The sequence below is a fragment of the Amaranthus tricolor genome, chromosome 15, assembly GCF_026212465.1.
Source record: "Amaranthus tricolor cultivar Red isolate AtriRed21 chromosome 15, ASM2621246v1, whole genome shotgun sequence".
Lineage (NCBI taxonomy): Eukaryota > Viridiplantae > Streptophyta > Magnoliopsida > Caryophyllales > Amaranthaceae > Amaranthus > Amaranthus tricolor.
Window position 1 is genome coordinate 5,558,758 of NC_080061.1, and position 24,659 is coordinate 5,583,416.

A 24,659-nucleotide genomic window follows, 5' to 3' on the forward strand; every position below is an offset into this window, starting at 1 on the left:
GCACCTTCGGGGAGATGTGAGAAGGTCTGAACCAACCATATACACCGCAAATTGCTCCCTCTAATGACTTCCGCTGGAGGGCGCTCTCCCAAGATGCGGCGAACCATGTCACGCCAGCTTGATAGCTAGCGTCCGGCGGTAGACACGGCACGTCCCTCGATGGAAAGCCGTGTTAGTAAGACTACATCAAGAGGTGTGATGGTAGTTTCACCGAGAGGAAGATGAAAGGTGTGTCTAAGTATTTTTATCCTTGTTATTTGGTCTTTTGTGTCTAAGTATTGCTCTTGTAAGTTTTGAAAGTAGTCTTTTAAAATCTTGAAATTGTCAAAATTTATGACTTAAAATGTCAATTTTAAAGCTTTAAAATTGGTCTTTTAAGTCTTAAAATTATCCTTTTAAATCTTGAAATTAGTAAAAAGGTTATTAATTAGGCCGACCTAATAAACACGTCTCACAAGTATAAACGGTTTTACACAATTTTTTGTGATTTTGCAATCATCACTAAACAAACTATTAATGTATGACATCTAAAGATTTTGCATATTTTATAGTTCATATATCAAGAAAAAAGTTTGGGGCATAATAATTTTTATTGATTGAAATTAATTTTTAATTATTTATGATTTTTAAACTAATATTTCAGGCTAATACTTTTTTTGTTTCATTTTAATTTTTACAACAATTGGTTTTTTATTGCCTTTTTAAAGTTAGGTTTGGATATTGATTTGACAAACTAATTAAATAACCAAGTTATTTCATTTTACATAACAATATTTTAATACTTGATGCTATTGATTAGGAAACTCGTATTCACTTAATTTGCATTTTGCAGCATATGAACTATTCTATTACTCCATTCTAACCATTTTTACTTTTTTAGTTCTACTAAAATTTAATCTTATCGTTTTTCTTCATTAATGTAAGTTTGAAAAATATAAATCTTTTCTAATAGAGAAATGTAGGACTTAATATAGGACAACCAAAAAATAAAGTAAAACAAAATACGTAATTTTTATATGAGGCGATCTCACTATAAGACGAAGACATGCATCATATATGGATAAAATAGTCCAGCCAAAAACAGTCAAAGAAATAGATTCAATAAAAAAGAGTACTAGAAATAAACATGTTACAAGTGATATTACAAGTGATAAATGCATTAAAATGTGGGAATATTATCCCTATAAACATATGAAATAATACATAAATAGTAACTATATTGTACTATAGTAACCACATTGCACTATATATATGTGTATTATACTGCATTGCTTGATATAGTAAGATATACAAGTTTATCAATATGTTATATTACTCTTATTCTTATATTCTCTCTACTTCTTAACGACCAACCCAATCCTCTATCATTATGAACAACAAGGGCTATTTTATCGGTACTAGTTTAGGTGGGTATAAACAAATTTTTTCCGAAGAATGGAGTATAATTGCACAAATCATTTATTTAGACAATAAGCAAAAAGTCTGTTCCTTCAATGGTAAGCAGCAAAATCAGGACAATTGCATGTTGATTAATCATTATGTAGTGACTAAAAGAAGCTTTTATTTAAACACGCTAAGGAAATAAATCATGGCACTCTCCAACAAAAATCATATACTCATTTGTGCTCTTTAATTTGTATCAAAGAAAAAATAGATAGTTTTTAAAAAGAGGTAATAAATAAAGAGAAAAAATAAATTATATGGATAAAATTAAAATAAAGTTAAAATATATGGGTGAGATTAAAAGAAAGTGATGGATTATTATTCAAAAATAAAAATGATGCAAACTAAGTGGAACAGACTAAAATAAAAAATAATACAAATTTAAAAAGACGAACAGAGGGAGTATTACTCAAAAATCATATATTTATTTATGTCAAAAGCTTTAAATGAAATAAAGTGGCCAAATATCCTACCTATTTATGTTCGAATATTAAGATTTAACACAAATATTTAAAATAAAGTAAAGAATTGAGAAACAAATTGAAATTTATAATCTTACTACTATTCCTATGCTATAAGAGATTGGCATATTAAGTAACTCAGCCCGTCTAGTATGAGACCGTTTTATAATGAGAGGACTCTAAAACAAGAAATCCGTAAATTAAAAGTTTCTATTACTGGACTACTTAATCTAAATATGAGATATATGTCACGGTAGAATTTTTATAACTATGAATATCTTACTAACGAAAATTTATGAATATCTTTATGTAATCCCACAAGCAAGATTTGTGTTGCTAACAATGGAACTAGTGTCTACCAACCCCACCAAAAAATAACCTAATCCTCCCTCTTCCAATAAGAAGGAAAATATGAGGTTTGAGAATTCAACAACCCACGACCAAATTCATGGCCAAAAATATATATTGAATTATCATATTGGTATTTGAATAAAATGATAACATAAAAGTATACAGATAATATTATTTATCAGATTTTTTTTAACCTCTTAGTAATTTTTCCATTTAACTCCATAAGTTTTAAATCTCCCCCAAAACTAACTCTCACCACATAAAAAACCTACATGACATAGTTTCTTAACCCAAACACAAAATCAGTATCAAAGCAAATATGGAGTATAACATATCAATAAATTGGATAAACAAAAGTAAAGTAGCTACAACCATTTTCAATTCAATTTATAAAAACATAATTATTTTATTTCATTCTTCAAAGTACCAATTTTTTTTTAAAGTTTAAGTTGAGAGTAGGGCTGGCCTTATGAGGGAGCAAGAGGGACTTGTGTTCCGGATCCATCCTAAAAAAACTAGAACAAGTCTTATCCAAATTGAAATTTATCTAATCATGAGACTCTTACTATTTTACTTCTATGTAATAATTAAGGGCGCATAGTTGTTATCTTGCCCTGAGCTTTTTGAAACTCAGGGCCGGCCTTGTTTGAGAGAAAGAAAAATATACACTTAGGTCTTATGAAGAATATTATTTTAGTCTTGAGGATTTTTGCAAGCTTTAAAATAAGGGTGATAACGTAACTCATCACTAAGACGGATAATTTAATATCTGTCTATCTTTGCGGTCATAGAAGATTGAACGTGTAAAACTCAGAGTCCCCACGCAGATTTAAAAAAAATTTTGTTTACCACATTGAAAAGTCAAAAACTCATGATCATCACATGAATTTCACTAATTAACAAATTTTCTTTTTTAAAGTTGTATATATCATCTTTCTTTAAAAATTATAGCAAGTAAGAGAAACGGAAAAGAACCATATTCTCCATTTCTCATATAATTTTTTGAATTTGTTTCATTTTAATTCCAATGAATAATGCAGGAGAGAGAGTTTGAGAAAGAAGCAACAAATGTGTCAAAATCAAGAAATAGAGAAAAACTCAAATTCACCCAAAACAATGAAAATTTGAAAAAGTGACCGTTGAGCAACGAATTTATCGAGAAAGTCAAAAGTTATAGGCAAAATGATATCACCATTACTTATTTTAAAAGCAAAACAACCCTTTATAAGCTCTTTTCACAACCAAACATGGTATAGCCAAACATTCCCATTCCATGTTATTCAAATACAATTACAAAACACAATATTATTAGAAAGAAAACATAAAATGGAAATGTCCAAGACAAAATCTTTGCTTATGTTCTATGTTCTTCTTATGCTATTTTTGCTAATTTGCAGCACTTCAGCACTAGCTCATTCGAAAGCCAGTCATGGAGGGAAACATGCCAGAAAATTTGGTCATCATCGACATCGAGCATGGCAAAGGAAGCCAAGGATGAACCATGGAAGCACGCAAGGACATCGGAACCACCTTAAGAATCCGTCGATTGAAACCTCTCTGAATATATTAAGGTTGCCTAATCAGCTTGTTGAAAGCATATGATTGTGCCTTCCTCTGCACTTCCTTTTGTTTTGTTCATGTGATATGTAATTATAATTATCAAGCTACTTGTAAAGTTTTTCTGCCATTAATGAACTTTGCAATTTACACATATTATGCTTCATCTCTTGGACTCCGGTCTCGGTGAATTTGTTACAGTATGCAAAGCAAAACACGAGTTTTTCAAGTATAGTGTATCAAATTCAAAGGGGCAGAAAGATTAGTTAATTGGTGTTCCGCTATTATGTGTTTGTATTCAAGATCAGGTATCAAAGGAGTCAACATAACTTAACTACTTCTATATGCTTGTTTTTGGAGGCTGAACTGATAAGAGGGCTTCAACTAAATTAGCTTGGACACTATGTTACTTGGACTCAGGTCTGATGTTGGATACTGATATGTATCCAAGTGTTGGATATGCCTAAATATTCAATTTTACGCCTAAATGAAGCGTCTAAGTGCCATATCAATGTCCGAGGATAAAAGATCGGACACGGATATGTGAAACAAAATAAAGAGTTCGAGTAACATGGCTTGTACATGCTGGTGTGGGACCTGGCAGGCTGCAGCATGAACCATCAGTCACCATTCATGTGTCGAGTCAGTTTGCAAAATCGCAACCAAACCACAACAAGTGCCAGCCAAAGGGGCTCATATCTAGTTGTTTAGGTTGATTAAGAAAAAATATTTGAATTTGGGCTTGTGTCTAAAGTTTTCATACCCATACACCCTTCAAGGGGAAATTTGATAGTAGGAAAAATAAGGGCTTAGCGCATACTTGGCCTTTTTAACTCAAGACAATTGGACTCCCTTCGTTTTAGAAGATTTTTCATTTGTTTTTAACACAGTTTTTAAAGCACATGTACGAGTCTTATTCTCTCTTTTTCTAATTAAATACTCCATATGTCCCTTTGAGATAGCACCATTTGACTCAAATATGTAAGAGCTTTTTGCGTCAAATGATGCTATTTCAAAGGGACAAAGACAGTATCACATGTACTCTGTTGACATATTCACATCAATATCATGTTTTCTAATTAGAGAACCTATTTTTTCCCCTTATTTATGTCTTCAAGTGATCCCGAATATTTACACAATTATCATTAGATTATCACTTATTCTCTTACTTACTCCTATGTGGTCTCCCCCTTTTTTCTTAAAATTTGTATCAAATCAAATCAGACATTTAATTAGAATAAAAGTGAGCAATATTTATAAATGCATTTCATAAGATACAAACGTTAATCACATTTTCATTACGCACTTGTATACTTGTTTAACATATCGGCACGAGAATTAACATGGGCGGTTGCAACAAACCAATCCTTCACATACGATGTGAAATCATAGTCGCCACTTCCGTGTAGAAATTCAAAATATATAAAAACCGCAAGTAAATTCGAGTGTACATAGCATTATATAGAACTTCGTATAATCAACTTCATATAATCCCTGAGGATTTGCATTCTTCTAACAAATTAACAAGATTATGTTCAGGTGCACTTATCGATGGCAGTATCATGCGGTTTGGCAAAGGAGGCCGTGATCTTGTCTCAGTAGCTGCTTCGGAATCACCTGTTGACCCTTCTTTCATAAGAGGCAAGTCAGTTCTTCTCATTACGTTTGCTGCAGAAACCCGCTCCTTCCATATTCTACCATCCTGTTAATCCACCGTATACACACACCAATGAGAAATCATACTCGTGAATTTTCAATAAAATAGCAGGAATGACGATTCTTAATTTCTTAGAAAAAGGAAATTACTGCCTCGGTGCCTCCATCCAAGGACCAAGTGAACATACCTATGGAACGTCCATTGTCCCAAAACCAAATTAACATAACCCATTTACTATGTTTTTTCGCTAAGGTTGGGTCCCACACCCATCCGGTATTTCTCTCTACAGTTTTCTTAGCACTGGGATTCGGGAAGGAGAAACCGATGCAGTAATTTCATTCTTCTAAGAATTACGAGATTGGAATTTATGGCATCCTATTTATGACAACTAACAAATACAATAGATGGGCCCAAACAAGAAAAAAGAGGTCTATCACTCAAAATAAAAAATCCTGCCTCCAACACGACACCTCCAGGTCAACTTCGAAGTGTGGAGTGTGGACCACTTGCTTTGAATACCAACCCAGAACCCACGTAATCCTACCACACACCAGCTACTCTTGTGAGAGACCGTCTCTCAAAGAAACGACCTCAAAACAAGTCCACATTTTTATTATCTCTTTAATTTGTATCAATTAGGCTATTTAGCCCATATATCTAATGCGTCTCTTGAAGAAACCATCTCTCACAACAATTTGTGACCACACATTATACATTGCAAGATTTTCTTTCAATAATTCCTTCTCCAGATGAAGTTACACATATTGAATGAGAAATCTTGTTAGTTTGTTTGTTTGTTCATCAATTCACCGGATGTTTGTGAAGGCAAGAGGTAATTAAGCGAGAGGACACTTCACAAATCTAAGACATACTAGTTAGTTCATTAAACATTTACCTATGGAAAATTGTGAATTGAGATCCAAAAGATAGTTCAGACCATAAAATTACTGTAACAAAAGCCATAAGCATCCTTATCGCCTTTAGCCATACCTTGATCACATAGGATTACTAGTCAAAATGTAGCTCCAGAACGGGTCGGGTGGAACTAGGAATCTGGAGCTCAAAGGCCTTCCCAGTTAAAATCTTTATGGTAAAGAGTAAAAAGAAATTTCTTTATCCCTATTCCAAGTATGAATATGTCTAAGAAAATTTATTTCGAATTCTGGATGCCCGAGTACTATACCTAATGAGTTTCATACCTTCCAAAACCCAAAAGAACGAAGAATTTCATACCAAACAATTAATCTCTTGAGGGTTACAGGGTTAGAAAAAAACAAACAAAATGATACTAACGACACAATACTCACATTTACATTGGAAAGACATCCTACAAAACCACCCATTGATAACCATTTTTCTAGTATATTAGCCATACATGACACTGAAAACTTCAAAGATACAGGCAGTGGAATTTGAAACTTACATTTAAAATGGAAGGTTCTGGCAATGGACACTGAACTGGCTTATCACTATCAAGAGGTTCGATTGGGTGTTCAACAGGTTTGAATTCTACAGCTACTTCAATACCATGAACAATAACTGATTGTGCAACATCTGATTCAGTGTCCTGAGGATTCTGAAGCGCGACCTCCCTCTCATCCTACATCGATTCGAAATAATAAAAACAAATCAGTTCACATCAAATTGGCAACCATTCACCAGAAGCAATTGGACTTGAAGAGCAATATAAATGACAATGAAGAAAATCATTCCTTAGCAAAATCACACCAAAAACATGTCCAAAACATACTCTTGTGAGAGACCGTCTCTCGCAGAGCCGTCTTGAAAAATTTGAGGCCCTGTTTATTTTGCAACTTATTTATAGTAAATATATTAGTGTTTTATTTTATTAATAAACTCAACATATTTCTTTATTATTAACTTTTTCATTTACGGGAGAAAGAGGAGGCCTTGTGCGGTCGATCACCTCGCACACCCTCAAAGACCCTTACACTCTTGGTGAGACAACCTCAAACAAGAAACATATATTCTCATAATATGTATGAGAGGGCTATCTATCCAGGTATGAGGCCCATTTCTGGGTGAGACCGTCATTTCTGGGTGAGACCGTCTCATACAACATTTGTGTTCATAATAACCCAAAAAGAAATTTGTAAAATTAAATGAATTACTGGTCCAAAAAAATCAATGATCATTAAGATATAAAGGGATCAAAAAAAAAGAAACAAAACTAAACCTGGTTAAATTAATACAGCAAACAAAAATACCAGTTATATCAAAAATCAACCTCATAGATATCCCAGAAAAATTATGAAGTTTCTGTCATCCGTATTCAATAACTCAACCAACTAAATCACACATAGATCCAATGAAGGTAATAAGAAAGGAAGATCAGAATCAAAATTTAAAAAAAATTATGATCAAATACAAATCAAACCAAATAAGGAAAACCCCACAAAATCTATTTGAATAACAAGTCAAACAAAGCAGTAAATAAATCAGTAAATATTTTTGTCTACTCCAAATAAGGTCATTTACCAGTTACCAAAAAAAATGTTCTTATGTGGAGTAACTATAATCAATCTTACAAAAAAAAACCTAATCTTTCGATAGAAATACAATGAAAGGAATAAATTTTAATCAAACCCAGATCGACAAATTGAATATAAATGAAAGAAAAAGGGTTCTCACAAGTGCACTTTGAGTTCTTCTATGCCCAGTTTTGCTGCCAGTAAACCTAGAAAAAATACCCACCATTTTTATAATATTTTCTTTTAATTTAAAACTAAGAACTTGACATTAATGGGGAACCCAAAAATCTGTGGGAAAAAAGCTTTTTGTGTTGGATGGTTTTGAGGAGAAGAAAGCCTGGAGAAGCTACAAGGTGGGGAACCCAAGTGGCTTCTTGTAGAAACTTTGGAATGTTGCTTTCATTGATTGGATTGGATTTACTTAGCAAGTGAAGTTTTGTATACTTTTACTTTTGATTCTTTTGAGTAATTAAATTTAATTTCAACTTTTGGGGATTTTGCTTGTGGGTTGAAAAGCTGCTAATAAAATTGAAAGGGCGGCGATTAAGATTCTTATACTACTCCTAGACCCTAGTATTTACTTGGTTAATTTAGTGATTATGATAAATAGATACTTAGATCATAGATGGAAGATAGAGCAAGTTTGCAAAATACCCAAAAGTGGATGAGTCATTAGCTCACATGCTTTGTTTTTGAGATGGTTTAATTCTCCACTTAGTTCCACTTGAAAGTGTTTGCAAAATAAATTCCCTAATAACGTTCCGATAACAAACGATAATTAAAAAAAATTAAATTTTTTAAATAGTGAAGATATTATTTTATTGAATAATAAATTTGATGAAAAAAGTGAAAATTATAAATATTAAAAGAAACTTAGTGGAAAAATATGGGGACCATTAAGAATATAAAAATGTTAAAATAAAGCTTAGTGGAAGATATTTAAGGACTATAAGCGTTATTAAAATATTAAAATAAGGTTGAATAATGTTATTTTTGTCAAAAATTTGTGATATAAATGAAAAGATTTTTGCGAAAATAACAAATATAATACTCCAAAATGACAAATGAAAATTTTCTTTAAAAAATGGAGGAAATATTTTTATTTATGTATTATTGTATTATTTTTATATATAAATAATCATATTAAATTATATTACTTCGGCGTCCTACTTATTTTACAACGTTTAAGTTAAAAAACTCTTACTATATGGGTGGAAGAGAGGAGTACAATCATACCTTAGTATAAAGTTTGTGGCCTCTATATTTCTGTAACCAATTTTATTTTAATATTTTTCTAATATTTATGGTTTTTATATTTTCTCGTATATATTCTTAGGAATAGCAATAGCAATAGCAAATGAAGGAAATGATTATTTTTGAAGAATGGACAATAATAGTCTTGTTAGCTTTTCTCAAATTCTTAAATAAGATATCTCACCATCTTTAATTTTTTTTATTAGACTAAAGTAAAAAAATTATGTATTTAAATGAGTTAAAATGATCAAATTATAATTAGAAAATGATTAATTAAATTTTTAAAAGTTTTACGAGAATAAATTCAAAATTCTTGTTCTCCGTTCCAACTTCTAACACTAGAAGCTAATTTTGTCGACTGTCACCTTTCTATCCTTTCCACTACGGTCTGACAGGGAGAGAGCAGAAGAGCACAACAATGGCGACAACGGAGTTCACGTTAGATGACGACGTCTACACTGACGCATTCTTCGAAGAACTCATGGAACTTGAATCAAAAATAACTCAGCAACCGCCACCGCAACCACCATTACGATTACCGCCACAATCTGTTACTTCTGCACCTTCCTATGTATTCACCTCTCTAAAAACTGTTCCTACAGAACTTCCGAAATCTTCTGTTGCTGATAATAATTCTCATTCTCCTCCTAGACTACTTTCGCAGCCAAACCCTAGCTTTACTCATTTAAGTACCGATACTCGATCTGTTTCTTCTCCTTCTTCTGAAGAACAATCCGAAATTGAGCGATTAAAGGTTTCTTTTTCGAGTTTTTTTTTCTTCTTTTTTTCAAAATTTTTTTATAGTTTGGTTATTGATTTCGTTGATTTTGCTTCAGAGAGAGTTAAGGACTCTATCCAAGAAGGCTTTGGATTTGGTATGCCAATCAACACTCTTTACACATAGTTATCTCGTTTTGATGATTATGATTTATAACGATGATCATTGATCACATATTTGGTTGATTTGATGATTTTTGCGGTTGGTTAAAATATTTATTTGTTTGTTTATAATTAATTCAAATGCTGTGGTGATCGAGTTTGTTTGGATGCAAATTTGGATTGAGAACTAGAGTAAGCCTAAAAGAGGCTAGTAATAAGAAATGAAATATGTGCCACATTTGTGTTCTCTCAAACTAGTTTTGGTTGATATGTATGAGTTGTTCGTGAGCTTGTTGTGAAAGGGTTGGAAATAACCTATTGATTAAAAAGGAAGCGGAATCCTTTTCAAGATCTAAGTGAGCATGTATAATGATCTTTTAGAACATTATATTAGGAATACTTTCAGGATACTTCAATCTAGTTGCTAGGGTGAGCCGTGAAGCCTTAAACGTTTGTAATCTGACCCTTCTTAACACCCCTAGCCCCTAGGTACAAAACATTTAATGGCATTGGAGCAATGTGATGTTTTATTAGCCTGGCTTGGCCATCTTTCTCACTCATTTTGTCTGTCTTATTGTGGATAAACTTTTCAGTTTCTCTCTATTTGGTTTATGCATGTTATATTTAGGGCGTGCTCAGCGTAGCGGTTCAATTAGTTGGTGGTTTATTGAAGCTAAAACATTGTAACAGGTTAGGTAGTGTTTAGTAGTGCACGCAAGGTTATTAGGATCAGGATTGTACCTAGGATCGTTGAGGGAGTAGGACCGAAGTCGGTAGAATCATATCGTAGGATCGTGAGATCCTACAAATATGCATTAATATACTTTGGATTTTTGATTATCAATTTTATTTATTCATTTTTGAAGTTTTAAAGTGTGAGTAAAAACTTATTTGATCTATTAAGTTTTAAAAATGAATACATTTAATAATAATTTTTAATTTGTGAATCAAGAAAAATTTGAATTTTATAGTGTAGTGATATAACTATTTTGAATATATATATATATATATATATATATATATATATATATATATATATATATATATTTATATATGAGTGAAATTTGTATTATCTGAAGTTAATTTATGATTGAAACTACCTTGTAGGATCGGATCGTAGAATTGTGTTTAGATTATACCACCTAAATTCTTGAGCTAAGTGGGATCATATGATTCTACCAAAATTAAGATCCTACCTACGGTCTGAATCGGTTGCCTTTTTTTGGATCATAAGATCGTAGAATCGTATATCAGAATCGGGATTCTAATAACAATGAGTGCACGTATTTGTTTTCAGAATGTTAGAATTTGTAGCGTTCAAGTTTAAAGAAATTCTGTACATTTCTATCAATGAATTATATTCCTAGTTTCCAACAACTACAAGTCCACTACATTTACTGAACATTAATAAGAAAAATAAAAATTTATGAATAGTTACAATAGTACAACTATAGCTACCCACTACTTAGAGAACCAACAATTACCCCATAAATTCTCTCTGGAATAAGCCATTAGTTTCACATTTCTTCTGATATTATTTCATTTCTTCAGGTTATCTGCCGCTTATTTTGTTGGAATTTGGATTCCTGATAAATAGATTGTGGTTCCACACAAATTATTCTTTGCCAATTGATGATAGTTTTTAGGCAGAATTTGGTTTAATGTTGAATGAAAATTTTGCAGGAGCAAGAGTGCTTAGAGCTTAAAAAGCAAAAAGACAAAGAACATAAGCCACAGTTTGTACCCAATAAGAAACCATGGACCTGGTTAGTAGAACATGTTTTTAATGCTTAAGAAATTTTTTTGATGTTAAGTTGTAAGTTATAACTGAAATGGGCTGCTATAAATTCTCAGACAAAGGTTAGCACCCATTGTGATATTTGCTTTCTACCAATTGATAGTGTAATCTGTACTTCACTTTATGCAAATTGCATCTTTCAAAGTGTCCACAATTTTCTTTGTATTTTTCATGGTGGAAAACTAAGCTAGAATTTTGCTTATGTGGCAGTAAGTCTGAAGACTACTCCTGGAAAGAGGTTTCAAGAAGTGAAAGTGCAAATGCTCTTGCTGTTCCTGTACCATTTCGGATAGGTGTAGGTAATAAATGGTGTCTTATTGTTTAAACTATGTAATACCCTGATAGTTCCTGAGTATCTTAAAACTATTTTTACTTTTAATTGATTATTTTTGCTTTTCTCTGCATTTTTGGTTTTACCAGAAAAAAAGAGTACTGGTATTCAAACAGATGAGGGGGATGAGACTCTCAATCCAAGCACTAGTGGTGCTGTATCTACGTATGGTTATTTGTCAAAATTGCAATCCATTTGGTTCCAAAAAAGCAGCCAAAGAGCACACAAAAATTTTGTTGCTAAGTTACTTGAGGCATGTGCAAGTGAGTTCTGTGTTCTCTTTGGTTGTTCAGGTCTGAGTGTGACCTCCCTAAGGGATCACAAGTCATTGACTCATGCACAGATGTCTGGGAAGTCTCTTGTCCTGCATTGTGTTGAAGTTTCTAAAGTATCACAATTGTACACTGTGTTGACAAAGGTATTGGGCATGCTATTCCTTTTTGTAGTAATATATAATTTGTTTTTTGTGGCTACTATCTGCATAATGTTGTACTCTCTTTGATTGTTTGGAAGTGTGTGTAGATTAGTGAGAGAGATATGAAAGGAATGCAATTGCATTCTGAGTGATTTGAGTTTGAGCTTGATATCGAAAAAGCTATGTGGAAGAATTGGATTTAGTAGAAAGCTTTATGCTAGTGAAAATCTTTGTTGATGTTTGTTCAGAAATTGTTCTCCCCTATCAAATTGAGAAGTAATTGTGAACTACAACCTTCAAGTTTTGTAGTTTTAAAAACAGCCTTAAAGTTCTTTTTGCGAACTACTATCGTCAAATAATCAAACTCAATAGTTTTACATCCACCCTCTGCTCTCCCCTGCAACACAATCACCTCCCTATCCCTTATCAGCAACCCAGATTCCCTACCCTTTCCCCGCCCCTGAAACCCACCCCTTTACCCTACAATCCAACCGCCTTTTCATCCCCCACCAGTAACCTAGACCCCCCTCTACTGCAACCCACCCCTCCCCATCCCCTACCAGCAACCCAAATCTCCCTCCACTACTACCACCTTCTTCTAAACATCCCCCTCCTCGAAACCAAAAATCCATATGTACGTAAATGGGGGTGGGGAATTTGAATGTGTCGACATCTGGAGGTGGTTCTGGTTGGGATGTGGAGGCGAGGGGGTTGCATGGGAGGGGAAGGGTGGTGGTGGTCCGTTGGGCAGGAGATTTGTTAGGGCTAATTGGGCTTTAGATGTTTGTGTTAGTTAGGTTAATTTTTTTTGCTTTTAGGTTTGATTAATAAGGATTAGTTTAAGTTAAAGGTCATTAGGTAAGCCAATGATCATCTAGCTAGTAATCTCAATGGAATCCAGCTAGGTGGCTGTAATATGGTCGAGTTTGGTAAGTTGGTTGTTGTAGTTCACAATAAATAAACTTCGAGGCTGTAGTTTTTAAAACGTGAAAACTTGAAGCTTGCTGTTGAAAAAGCGCCGAATTGAGAACTTTAAAATTTTGTAACATATTGTTGGAGATAATGTAGCATGCTTCCATGAGTGACCCAAGGGATATATTTCCCGCATGGTTTCACGGAGAACTATTATCCATACATATGTGATGTACAGAAAAGCAGATACTTGGATCTCTGATTCCGTGCTCTAATTTTATTCGCATATCTAGGCTTGTTGTAACTTGATCTGATTTTGTGCCATATATTTGCTTTTTCTTGTTTCTGCTGTATCAATTATTTACTGTATGTTGTGCAGCTTGCTGATGATATGGGTCTTATAAATGCTTTTCTGTTCTCACTGCATGATCTTTGTGGTCATGAAAATGTAAGTAAAACATAATTTTTCTTTTTGGTTACAGATTCTTATACATTTTTTATTTAGAAATCTAAATGAAAAGTAACGATTGGGAGGACGTGTCTCAACAAATCTCATGGATGATAACATACAGAGTTAATGGGATTTCGTAATTGATTGATTGATTGAGCAGTCCATAGACCACCTAAATAGGAATTTTTGCTATTTGATTGCTATCTTGATTCTCGACAACTTGCAATGTGACAGTCAAATTTCAGGGGTTCTTTGATCCATTTGTACTTATATTTTATGGTATGACTTCCTCCTTATAAGAAGCATTGTCCGAGACTCTGACCAGCCTATTATTTCAGCTAAGAAGCTAAACATGAAAATTTTCCTGTTGCTTCTTGCAGTGTAATGGTAGTGTCTCATGTGAATGTGGGATGTTGTGTAATACTGTACTGGCTACCTTCTTGCCCGTGGTTTCTCCTTTTTTTTTTGCTTGTCCACGTTCCATTCCTACCCTCTTAAAACTATGTTGGAGGTGGAGGAGGTATGTTTGGTTTGGAGTTTTCATTGTTTGTTTTTGACAGCGCAGCTGTATCTTCCCTGTTTAGTATGTTTCAGGGGCATCTATCTTCATTTTTCCTGTTTCATATACTTCTTTATAAGAATGTGCTTTTGTAATGATTTTTTAATGTATTTTCTCTGCTGCTTTAATCTCAATTCATTGTGCTACAGGTACAAATTGTTCGTAGTTCTTTGTGCATTCTGCGGACTGCTTTATACCTCTTGATTAACATTAGTAGAATATGCACACTGAGGTAAAAACTCATCAACTGATTTGTAATTTTGTATGTTTATTTATTATTGGAAAGTATGAAGCACGGATGGATGCTTATTTTTTTGCGTCTGCGTTATGCTTGCAATTAGCTTGAATCAAAGGCTCCTTTTTCTAAATATGCTAAAGCTACTGATCTTTACATCAGTTACTTCTGGTTATGCTACCTTAAGAATTGCTGAAAGTCTTTTACTTCTGAATTTGGTGTACTCATTCTAGTCTTATATCTTATTGTTTGAGGTGAAATTGTATTTTGTGGTCATTATTATTCATTAATGGATAATCTTTTATATCATAAAAGATTCAGTTGTAGTCTGTAGATTAGTAGAGGGACTCATAATATACTTGGAAAACTATATTTTGGCTGATGGTTCATTGGAACATGCATAACTCTGAGATAAAGTACAGATTTTCCATAATCACCCAATCTTGACCTGATTTAAACTCAAATAGACCCTATGGCACTCGACCCTCATCTGAAATCCAACTAATCATGACCTTGCCAAACTTGACTTGACCTGAACCTCAATTTCAAGCTCTATGCAAGTCACTTAACTCCTCAAAAGTTTTGTTATACCTGTGAGTTGTTCTAGTGTCAGCTCCAATGTATTTGTAAATAAATTTCATCCTACTTAGACCCCTCATTTTGTTTCAGTGGTTTGAGTTTGCCCATTGCTTGCGGCCATCTTCTCCTTAGTTCTCCAGTGCTTGTTGTGTCTTGTATGTGTTTTATTGGATGTGTGCTTGCTGGAGGAGGATGGTTGTTTTTGGATTTTTTCTCTGTGCATGTGTGTTTGATGAGTTTGAGAATGCCAAAATGCTACCTGCTTCTTCCTCTTGTTGTTTGACAATGTTTTTATTTAAGCTCCGATAGATTGTGATAGTCCACTTTCTTATGAACTTTGATTTGATCTTTCCAGTGTACTATGCTCAGGGATAATGTCAAGGTGGAGAGTTGTTCCCCTGGATCAGATGCTGTACAAATTCACAGTTCAGAAGTCGAAAGAGCTGTCAGTGTGTGTGATGTTGGTGGAGATGGAACCTTCCATACAAGCTCTGTAACAGCTTGCAAAATTGTTTACATTGCTGAATGTGAAACTTTTTCCTTTATTTGTCATGTAGATTGGCTTCGCCTGTTTATTTCTATGGGCCAGATTGCTGTTAAATTAGCAGAAGAACATGCAAGGGTAGAAGCTGTTTCCATCATGAACATAATTTTGATGAGAACTGATCCTTGTTCTACTAGAGAAAAGTAAGAAATTATTCAATTCCTACTCAAGTTGACCTTTTTTCTTTGCCTAATGCTGATATCTACATACATTACATTACCCCAATGCCATGAAGTGGCTCTCACTTAGGATGGGGTTTTGGGGTGTCGGATGTACGCAACCTTACCCTTATTTGTGATAACACTAACAAAGACGTTTATGTTAATTAGGATTTATTTTGTAATATGTTATTGAGAAAAATATTTTTTGGCTACTGGAATCTTCCAATTTAAGAAGTTTCTCCTTTCGTGATGAACCAGATTTGGGGAATCAGTTGTTTTTGAAGCCATTTCACTACTATTGAGAAAAGAAGCTGGGGTTTCCTGCCGGAAAGAAGTTGTTCATCTCTTATATCTACTTTTAAACTGTGAGTAGGTAGTCCTTGCCAAATAGCTTTTGCTTTGTTTTCACTTTCATTTTGTTATTTTGCTAGATGAGATATTTTGCTGTAATTTTTTTTGCATGTGGTATCTTGCCATAGCAACAAATACCTTTTTTGAGATTGCATGAGGAAGAATTGGGTGGTTATTTTGTTCCATCCATTTTTAGGTGTTTAACACAATTGGCTGACTACATTTAGTTTTTTTTTTTTTTTTTTTTTTTTTTCCAACAAAAAGCTTTGGCTCATGCAGCCAATCTAACCATTTTTCATAATTACATTGGCATTGATGTTATGCTCTTTAGGATGCTCTAGCACAAAAAAATTTCAGATAGTATTTTTAAGCTTTGGAACATCGAAAACTGTCCCCCAGAAGTCAATTTCAGTGCTTTGTTCTATCAGGGTTTTGACTTTGACATTGTATTTGAGCTTTGAATTATCAATTTTCCTGCTTGATTTCTTATTTCTATCATTGTTTATGGTGAAGTTTTCAATTCTGAGGGTGCTAAGGTGTTAGAATCTATTAAGTTGGTATTTAGATGAAGGGTATTTATCTTTTTTTTGAAATGAAAGAGTAGTTATCTTTCTATCTCTATGATTTGTTTAACTTTTGAGTTTGCTTGTCAAATTGGTTTGCCATATTATGTGAAATGATTTTCCAAAATTTTAACTTGCTGTTGAGCGTAATGAGCTTTTTATTTTCAAGCAGGCAACTTTGAATTTAGATGCTCCCTTTTGTCTTGTGCCTTTGCTCTTTTCTTTTTTATTTTTTTATTTTTTTTATTTGAAGACATGCTTGCACAATCTGAATTCAGCATTTTGTGTTGATGAGTTCACATTCCCGTATAACATTTCCGACTTCTGTTTTTGGCTTCATATGATTAGACTGGGTTTAACCGACTGATAAATGCTGAAAGAAAATTTATTATCTTTTTTGAATGCTCTGCTAAACATGAATATTTTGCTGTTATCTTTTAGAAATCTCTGTTAAACTTGAATTTGGTCTTATAGTTTGTTCTTTTTGTTGGGAAGGTCCTAAAATATTAGCCACCTTTTGTTCGAGTTGTAAAGTGGCTGACAGTCATACGCAATCTCTCAATGACGATGCAACAGTTTTGGCATTTAAAGAATCACATGCAGTTCTCAGGGGATTGGCTGAGTGTGTAGTTTGCCCTGAGTTCGGTGTACAGGTGGGGCATCTATCATTGTGATCTTTAAATTCCATGCAATGCCTTGAAGCCTGAAGGTGGTTAAGTTATGTTTAATGTGTGTTTATCTCTTCTGCTAACTTCATTATGCTGAGCTCTAGGGTCTAGATCATCATCTGTGTTTCTTAGCTATAATCCTCATGGAAAACCTTAAAAGGAGCAGATGCCTTATTTTTGGAATTCGTATCACTTATTGACTCTGCAAAGGTTCATAACTCGAAGAAAATTTGCCTGTCTGGGATGTGTCCCTTGATTCTGAAGCCCATAATTAGTTATTGGAAAATTGTAGGTTCAATCATGGAGTCTCTTTCAGGGGAGGGGAGAGTGTCATTTTGTCTTTATTCACATATAATACAGACAATGGTGCGCAGGTGTATACCGTATTTCATATGGCATAATAATTCAATCAGACTAATAATGACCCCAGTAAGCAATTTTACTGCCAACAAGCTCATGTAACAAACATGATTCCATACTATGCTCACTTCTTCCTCGTAGAGCCTCATGTAACAAACTAGAAATAGTCTTGGCAATTAATGCGTATTTTCCTGAATGAATGTCCTTTATATATGCTCCACAACTTTCTGATTTTTGTTGTGTCTTACAATTCAAAATGCAACAAGTCATTAACAAAGAGAAATGTTTTTTGGTACTGTAAAGTAACTTCAACATTACAGTGTATCTATTATCTATTTGATTGGAGTATACCTCCGTATTGATTTTGAATTAATTTAATATTTTAAACAACTCTTGCGATGGTTCATATCTATCGATAAACTATGAAATTTGGTTGTTGAAATGATCTCTCTTTCTGTGAGATGATGGTAACCTCACCTGCATATGCAAATTGTTACATGCAAGTGAGCGGCAAATGAATCATTGTTTATTTTCGTTTTATGTAATACTGGATGTGTCTCATCTCAGATCGCCACTTTTGTCTTGTTTCAGGAGCTGAACCTTCGTAAAAATGCTATATCTGTGCTGTCATTTTTAGCTCCTTCTGGCAAGTGTGGTTTTGACATTTTTCTGTTCCACAAGCTTCCCGAAAGATTTAACTTTCTGGGGTTAGTTCTTCAAGTACTGGTCTCAGAAATTGATGCTGAAGGATCAGAGTCTTGCCCTGCACCAGAAATATTTAAAGAGAGGTAATAGGGACTAAATCTACTGAAGATTCATAGCTTTATTGATCGGAATAAGACATCTTGCTAAATAATCGTAACTGTTGATATTTGATAATATCCTTGCTTTTTGTGCTTTGATCTTGGCCCAATAAAGAATTTTACTTATAATCTCTGATTGTTCCACATTTGAATATAATTTTCTTTCCTACTTCTCTATTAAGTCAGGCTTCCGACAAGTTTACAACCCACCCACTTCTATTTTCATGCAAAAAGCCAGTGTATGCTAATTTTTACAGATGCAGGGAGTAACCTCTGCTGATATCATGTGCTCATTAGTTAACCTCTCTTTTTCTTTTCATGTTCCATCTCCACTATGTGGGATGTAATACAGAACTTTACTCATGCAAGAAGCTTTGAGATTACTTAATCGACTGGCATCTCATCCTGCATATTCAGTGGCTCTCTTTAAAGAGTTAACAAGCAGTAGAGACTTGATCAGCATGGCAATTGATATAGCAACTAGGTTATCAAAGAAATGCCGAAGACTATTGAATTTTGACCGGCAGATCAGAGAGCATGAAGTAGTGAACTTGGCTTCTTTGTTTAAGAAAAGAATTTCCACCTTCCTCGGTGAAAATATTTCCTCCTGAAATTTTGTTTCATTTGAGGGTGTTTGGTTTGAAAGAACTTCTTTCGAAAAACCTGTTTTCCCTATTTTATGTTTGGCTTGACAAAGACTTTTTCATCACTTTGCAAATATTTTCCTCCAGAAAAGGAAGGATATCAATTTTCCTCCATTTGTTCCCTGCCCCATTAATGGTGGATTTTCCGCCATAAGATAGAGCGGGTAAGTGCCATTGTTCCCCATCTCAATTTTCTCTTATGAGTAACACAAAAGGAAAGTAGTTATTATTTGTACTCTCCATTGGAAAATAGTTTTTCGGAACTGAGTTTTTTTACCAAGCCAAACACCCCATTAATCACACCAATTTTTGCTAACTGGATGGTCATGAATTCTGTCTGTGCACCCGCAACATCAAACATTGTTGTGGGAGATTTTTTGGGGCAGCAATCATGCATGCAACACGATTCAGATATCATAATTTTGTAACACCATCTTATAATGAAAAAGCAGCAGATTTGGACAAAAAAATTTGATAATCAGAAACTATTGTGATGATTTACTTCATTTCTCACATTCTATCCTTGCCATCTATTCTGGTTGAATTGTCTTTTCCGCTCTATTACTTCAATCACTGCTTACAGAAATCTAGTAATCTGTATTCTGTCATCTATTTCTCAGAGCTTGCCTTTTATTTCACGCTTGCAAAAACTTTATATCTTTGTATTTATATTATATCGAAAACAATTACTTTCATTTGGTTCAAGCTCAGTAAATCTCTATTATCTCTTTATTTCGCAAGGAACATGAGTTACTGCAAAAATGTTATTCATGATTTTACCAGCACTTTGTTGTGGACGGTGCAGATTGTTCATGTGGAGATTAGAATCTAGATGAGCCAAATTCACGGTGCAAAGATGTTATTCAAGTGCTACTGGTTTTTGATCATCTTATATGGAATATTTCTCTTCTGACTTCACTGTGGACACTACACATGTTCATCTTCATCATATATTGATCTTGTCCTCCCCAATATCCACCGTTAATGAGAAGAGAATGGGGATTAGATAAAAGATGGAATGAAGCCTATTGGGTGGTGTTGGTAGGTAGGGATCAAACTTATTCCCATACATCTCAAGTATGAAGGATACAGACATACGGAGCAAAACTAGTCTGCTTTCCCTAACTTATGCTTGGAGAGAATACATTCCTTGGCATTTACTGTACAAGGTGTACACAATCATATCCCAGCCAGGAGATAGGCATATAATTCAGGTCGCGGTTGTGGGTGGAAACTGGCACAATTAACATATTCATCTCCGGACGATATTTAAGTTGCAAATTATATGATATCTTCAGGCAGCAGAGAACCATAAAGTATTTGAAAATCTTAAATAATTGTGAACTTCGGTCTTGTCACAGTGTGAACAAACATCGCCTTCCCCAAGCCCTTAAATAATCAAACATCAATAAGAAAATGAAATCTTTTCAACAGACAGCTAAAATTAATTCCAATTCCTGCCACGCATCGAAAAATAAGCACCTTCGTCTATGGTCATTTTACACAAGAATGTGGCTAATCTGACTATGCCTAATAGAAACCAGTCCGTGGTGCAACAGCTCATCTCATGGGTAAAAAGCAAAAATACAAATGTGTTTACAGTAACATGTTTTACTTGTACAACTAAAGCTTCATTCTATCCAACAAAAAGGCAGTATTGTTGTGAGCTTGCTGTCCGACTATTGCTGCATTAGAGATCTCTCGAATAAACCGCACCAAGAGTAGATCAAACCGAGCCTTCTTCACAGCTGCAATCCTTAAAATAAAACAAAATGTAGAAATGACGGTTCTATTTTTAGGACTATGTTCTTAAATGGCAAGGTTTTATCAACTTATGCAAACATTATGAGACAGGTAGTTGAAATGTGGGTGATTTTCATATACACTAGACAAAAAAGTTGTTTTTGCACAAATAAAATTTTTACCTGGAATCATCTCAGCCAGTAAGCTAGTATATCTCTTCGTCTGGGATATCTGGTGTCAGGAACTTTTTTGGATCTTTGCTGATCTCTTCATAGTTGAATGAAGGTTTCACTTTTTCTGGAACGGGTACAAGTGGAATAATGCTATCTTTATCGATAACCCCGTCAATCAGTCCATATTCAACTGCTTCAATAGGAGACATATAACGATCCCTATCGATATCTTTTTCTACTTGTTCAAAAGGTCGGTTAGTGAATTCAGAAATGATTCTTGTAATATTATTCTTGTTATGCATGATTTCTCGTGCTTGAATTTCGACATCGATTGCTTGTCCACTTGCACCCCCAAGAGGTTGATGAACCATTATTCTCGCATTCGGCATTGCAAAACGTTTTCCTTTGGCTCCACCACCAAGAATTACTGAAGCTGTTGACGCAGCAATTCCAAGAGCAAGTGTAGACACATCTGCTCGCACAAGCCGTACAACGTCAAAGATGGCCATTGTCGCACTGATATACAAGACAAAGCAAAGACATCAGTTTTCATCTGAAGGGGTGAGCTCGGAAACAGCAGCAAACAGCATACATAAAGTTTTTTCAAACTTACAATGACAAAAGTTTATCATCATATCAATAACCCATGTAAAGAACAAAATTTCATCTCTCATGAAACACACATTTTCACTATCAGCAAGTATTTTGCAAAATTTGAAGATATTTCTTGAGTCAGACCAGATAAAATACAAGTACTCGATACAACAAGACGCTAGCATACAAAGGTCCTTGTCCTCCAAGACCTAGTGAATCCTTCTCCCAATGGAGTTGGCATATCAAATACAATTTGTTGAAGTTTAGAAATGATCACATTCATGATTAGGCCCTTTCCATCAGCAGTACAGCCACAATTCTATGTTGAACCAGAAAAACGCAAATAAACCAAATGAAATAACCTTAACTTTCTTATAGCATTTAAAAGTGATAAAGTAAATGAAAGTAAACCGAAATTGATGTCTTTCAAAGTGAATCTAATGACTCTATCTTGCCCTAAACATCAAGCCAAGAATCCCAAGTCCCAGCTTTTTCCATGCTACTAATGCCATGCTCCCCTGAGCAACTTATCCCTAATGGATTCACTTCTATACCTTTCAGTAAGTGTGGTCATAGAGCACACTTAAACCAGCTATAATTTCCTTTCAAGTTGGGAGTTGCATCCTTTTACCACCTTAACATTTTAATCTTACACCTCATCTTAAATTCATGTATGAACTACGAACAATGATATTTACAAACAATCTATCTTTCCTTGCACCTCAATGTTGATTCCCCCAGTTCAGCAGCAATAAACTTTGATAGTATAATAGGATGCTTACAGTTGTAAGAAACATTACCGTTAAATAAACTCCAAGACTTTTAAAAGCTAACTTTAAGCAGTTCTACTGAAAGGTACACAGAACAGAAGTGCATTCTTTCTAGAAATATCATGTAAAAGCTAAAGCATTACTAGATGCATGAAAAGGCATCCGAAAAAACAGCAAGGAAGGCGCTAATTCAATTTTTTTCTGAGATTAGTAAGTTGTAAAAGCACTAAAAATGAACAAACTACTAGGGTGACACCATGTATAGGAATTCTGTTCAATCAAAAGCCTTTCGAAGAGTTTCTTGCAAAACAGAAAAGACAAGCAAGGGCGGAGCAAAATTTGACAACTTCTTTAAACGTCCGGTGCGATTTTAAAAATTATGATATTTTCTAACAACTTTGTATCTTTGAACACATAACATATATACCACAAAATTTAATAATATTGAGGCCCCAAAATTTTCAGGGCCCTGTGCGGTCAAACATGTTAAACATGCCCAGAACCTCCTCTACATGCAAGGCAATAGGTATAGTACAACAGCATTTTTCTTGGTCTTCTTCGCCATAAGCCCTAAGACTAAAACATGGAAAATCTGAGAGAGACAGCCATATGCCAGTCCCTTGAATGCATCAACTAGTACGCCATCATCAAGAAGGTATGTAGCAAAAACTCCTATGCTTTAACAAAATCAATGAAGTCTTCTTCTTAGGACACTGTTCCAAATTAATCCTACTTACAAATTTCTACACTCCCCTTTATTCTAAATACCCAAGAGAGTTCAATTAAAACCCATTAACACAATCCCAAAAACTAAGGATCTTTAAATGGAATTCAACAATGCTACACACAAATAGATGAATAGATGATGTTTTAAAGTAACCCATATACTCACTCTTACCCATTTCACTTACATTCACAGAATTTTACAAATCCATTCGTTCAATTGAAACCAGAAACCCATTAAACAAAACTCCATAAATTCAGCAAGGGCATACCCAATCTGAGGTCAAATCTCAAATGCATAAAACAATAAATTTAATGATAATAAAAACAAATTAAACCCAAAAAAATTCCAAGAAAAAAGACCAAGAGAGATGATAACTTTCAAACCTGAGAGAACCACCAGGAGAATTAACGAAAAGGCGAATATCTTTAGTATGATCTTGAGCATCCAACAGCAACAATTGACTAATAATAGCATCAGCAACAAAATCATCAATACTACTTCCCAAAAACACTATCCTTTCTTTCAAAAGCAATCCCATAACATCAGCTTCAGCACCTCTCATGGCGGTTGCTGGGGTTTGTGGGTTTGAGCCCGTGATTGAACCCAACCCAAATTCATCTACTGCAAGAGCATTAGGCTGGAAAGATGGGGAATTTAGGGTTGGTGGGTGAAGTTGAAGGGAGGAATGAAGTGTATGAGATGAAGAAATGTGAAGATTTGGTTTGAGAAAAGAGGGTTTAGAGAGAGATTGGTGGAGTTTGAGGGAAGAAGAATAAGGGTTTTGAGAGAGGATGTGAGGAGAAAGGGAGGAGGATAGAGAAAGTGAAGCCATTCTTGGTTGAAGAATAAAGATTGAAGATGAAGTTGTTTTGCTTCTTGTAACTTGTAAATTGTGAAGGTATTTGGGTAAGGTTGAAGGTTTATTTATAACCTTGTATGCCAAACATTTTTGTTTCAAAAATAGTTTAGGCAGGATTCAACTCAGATTTAAAATCGATAGATATTATTTACAAAGATATTTATAGATCGCTCTATTAATATTGCCCTTGTATTGGTTGTGGTAAACAAGTTAATCATTTACGAAAAAAGTGATTACTTTATACCAACTGAGCCAACTAGTATTAATTATTGGATAAAAAATTTAGGCTAAAAAACACTTTATTACCTTAATATCTTGTGTATTT

At 34.2% G+C, this 24,659-nt stretch overlaps 3 protein-coding genes across 5 annotated transcripts; 1 reads left to right on the forward strand and 2 right to left on the reverse strand.

Annotated features, from left to right (window-relative positions):
* Positions 1-5,087: 5,087 nt before the first annotated feature.
* Positions 5,088-8,632, reverse strand: LOC130801408 (uncharacterized). The gene is made up of 3 exons (XM_057665254.1): positions 8,122-8,632; positions 6,893-7,069; positions 5,088-5,514 (listed from the first exon to the last, which is right to left on the reverse strand). Exons 1-3 carry the CDS (start codon positions 8,185-8,187, stop codon positions 5,296-5,298), a joined length of 462 nt encoding a protein of 153 aa, XP_057521237.1. The 5' UTR covers positions 8,188-8,632; the 3' UTR covers positions 5,088-5,295.
* Positions 8,633-9,525: 893 nt separating this feature from the next.
* LOC130801409 (protein SENSITIVE TO UV 2) lies at positions 9,526-21,603 on the forward strand. 2 transcript variants are annotated; one of them, XM_057665255.1, is made up of 12 exons: positions 9,526-9,969; positions 10,052-10,090; positions 11,778-11,860; positions 12,103-12,191; positions 12,313-12,641; positions 13,930-13,998; positions 14,710-14,792; positions 15,744-16,061; positions 16,338-16,444; positions 17,489-17,646; positions 18,613-18,809; positions 19,177-21,603. In XM_057665255.1, exons 1-12 carry the CDS (start codon positions 9,634-9,636, stop codon positions 19,433-19,435), a joined length of 2,067 nt encoding a protein of 688 aa, XP_057521238.1. In that variant the 5' UTR covers positions 9,526-9,633; the 3' UTR covers positions 19,436-21,603. The 2 variants fall into 2 exon arrangements, with proteins under 2 accessions (XP_057521238.1, XP_057521239.1); XM_057665256.1 differs by lacking the exon at positions 13,930-13,998.
* On the reverse strand, positions 20,893-24,377 carry LOC130801410 (ATP-dependent Clp protease proteolytic subunit 4, chloroplastic). 2 transcript variants are annotated; one of them, XM_057665258.1, is made up of 3 exons: positions 23,859-24,377; positions 21,394-21,900; positions 20,893-21,216 (listed from the first exon to the last, which is right to left on the reverse strand). In XM_057665258.1, exons 1-2 carry the CDS (start codon positions 24,305-24,307, stop codon positions 21,417-21,419), a joined length of 933 nt encoding a protein of 310 aa, XP_057521241.1. In that variant the 5' UTR covers positions 24,308-24,377; the 3' UTR covers positions 20,893-21,216; positions 21,394-21,416. The 2 variants fall into 2 exon arrangements, with proteins under 2 accessions (XP_057521241.1, XP_057521240.1); XM_057665257.1 differs by having other exon boundaries at positions 20,893-21,224.
* Between the last annotated feature and the right edge of the window lie 282 nt (positions 24,378-24,659).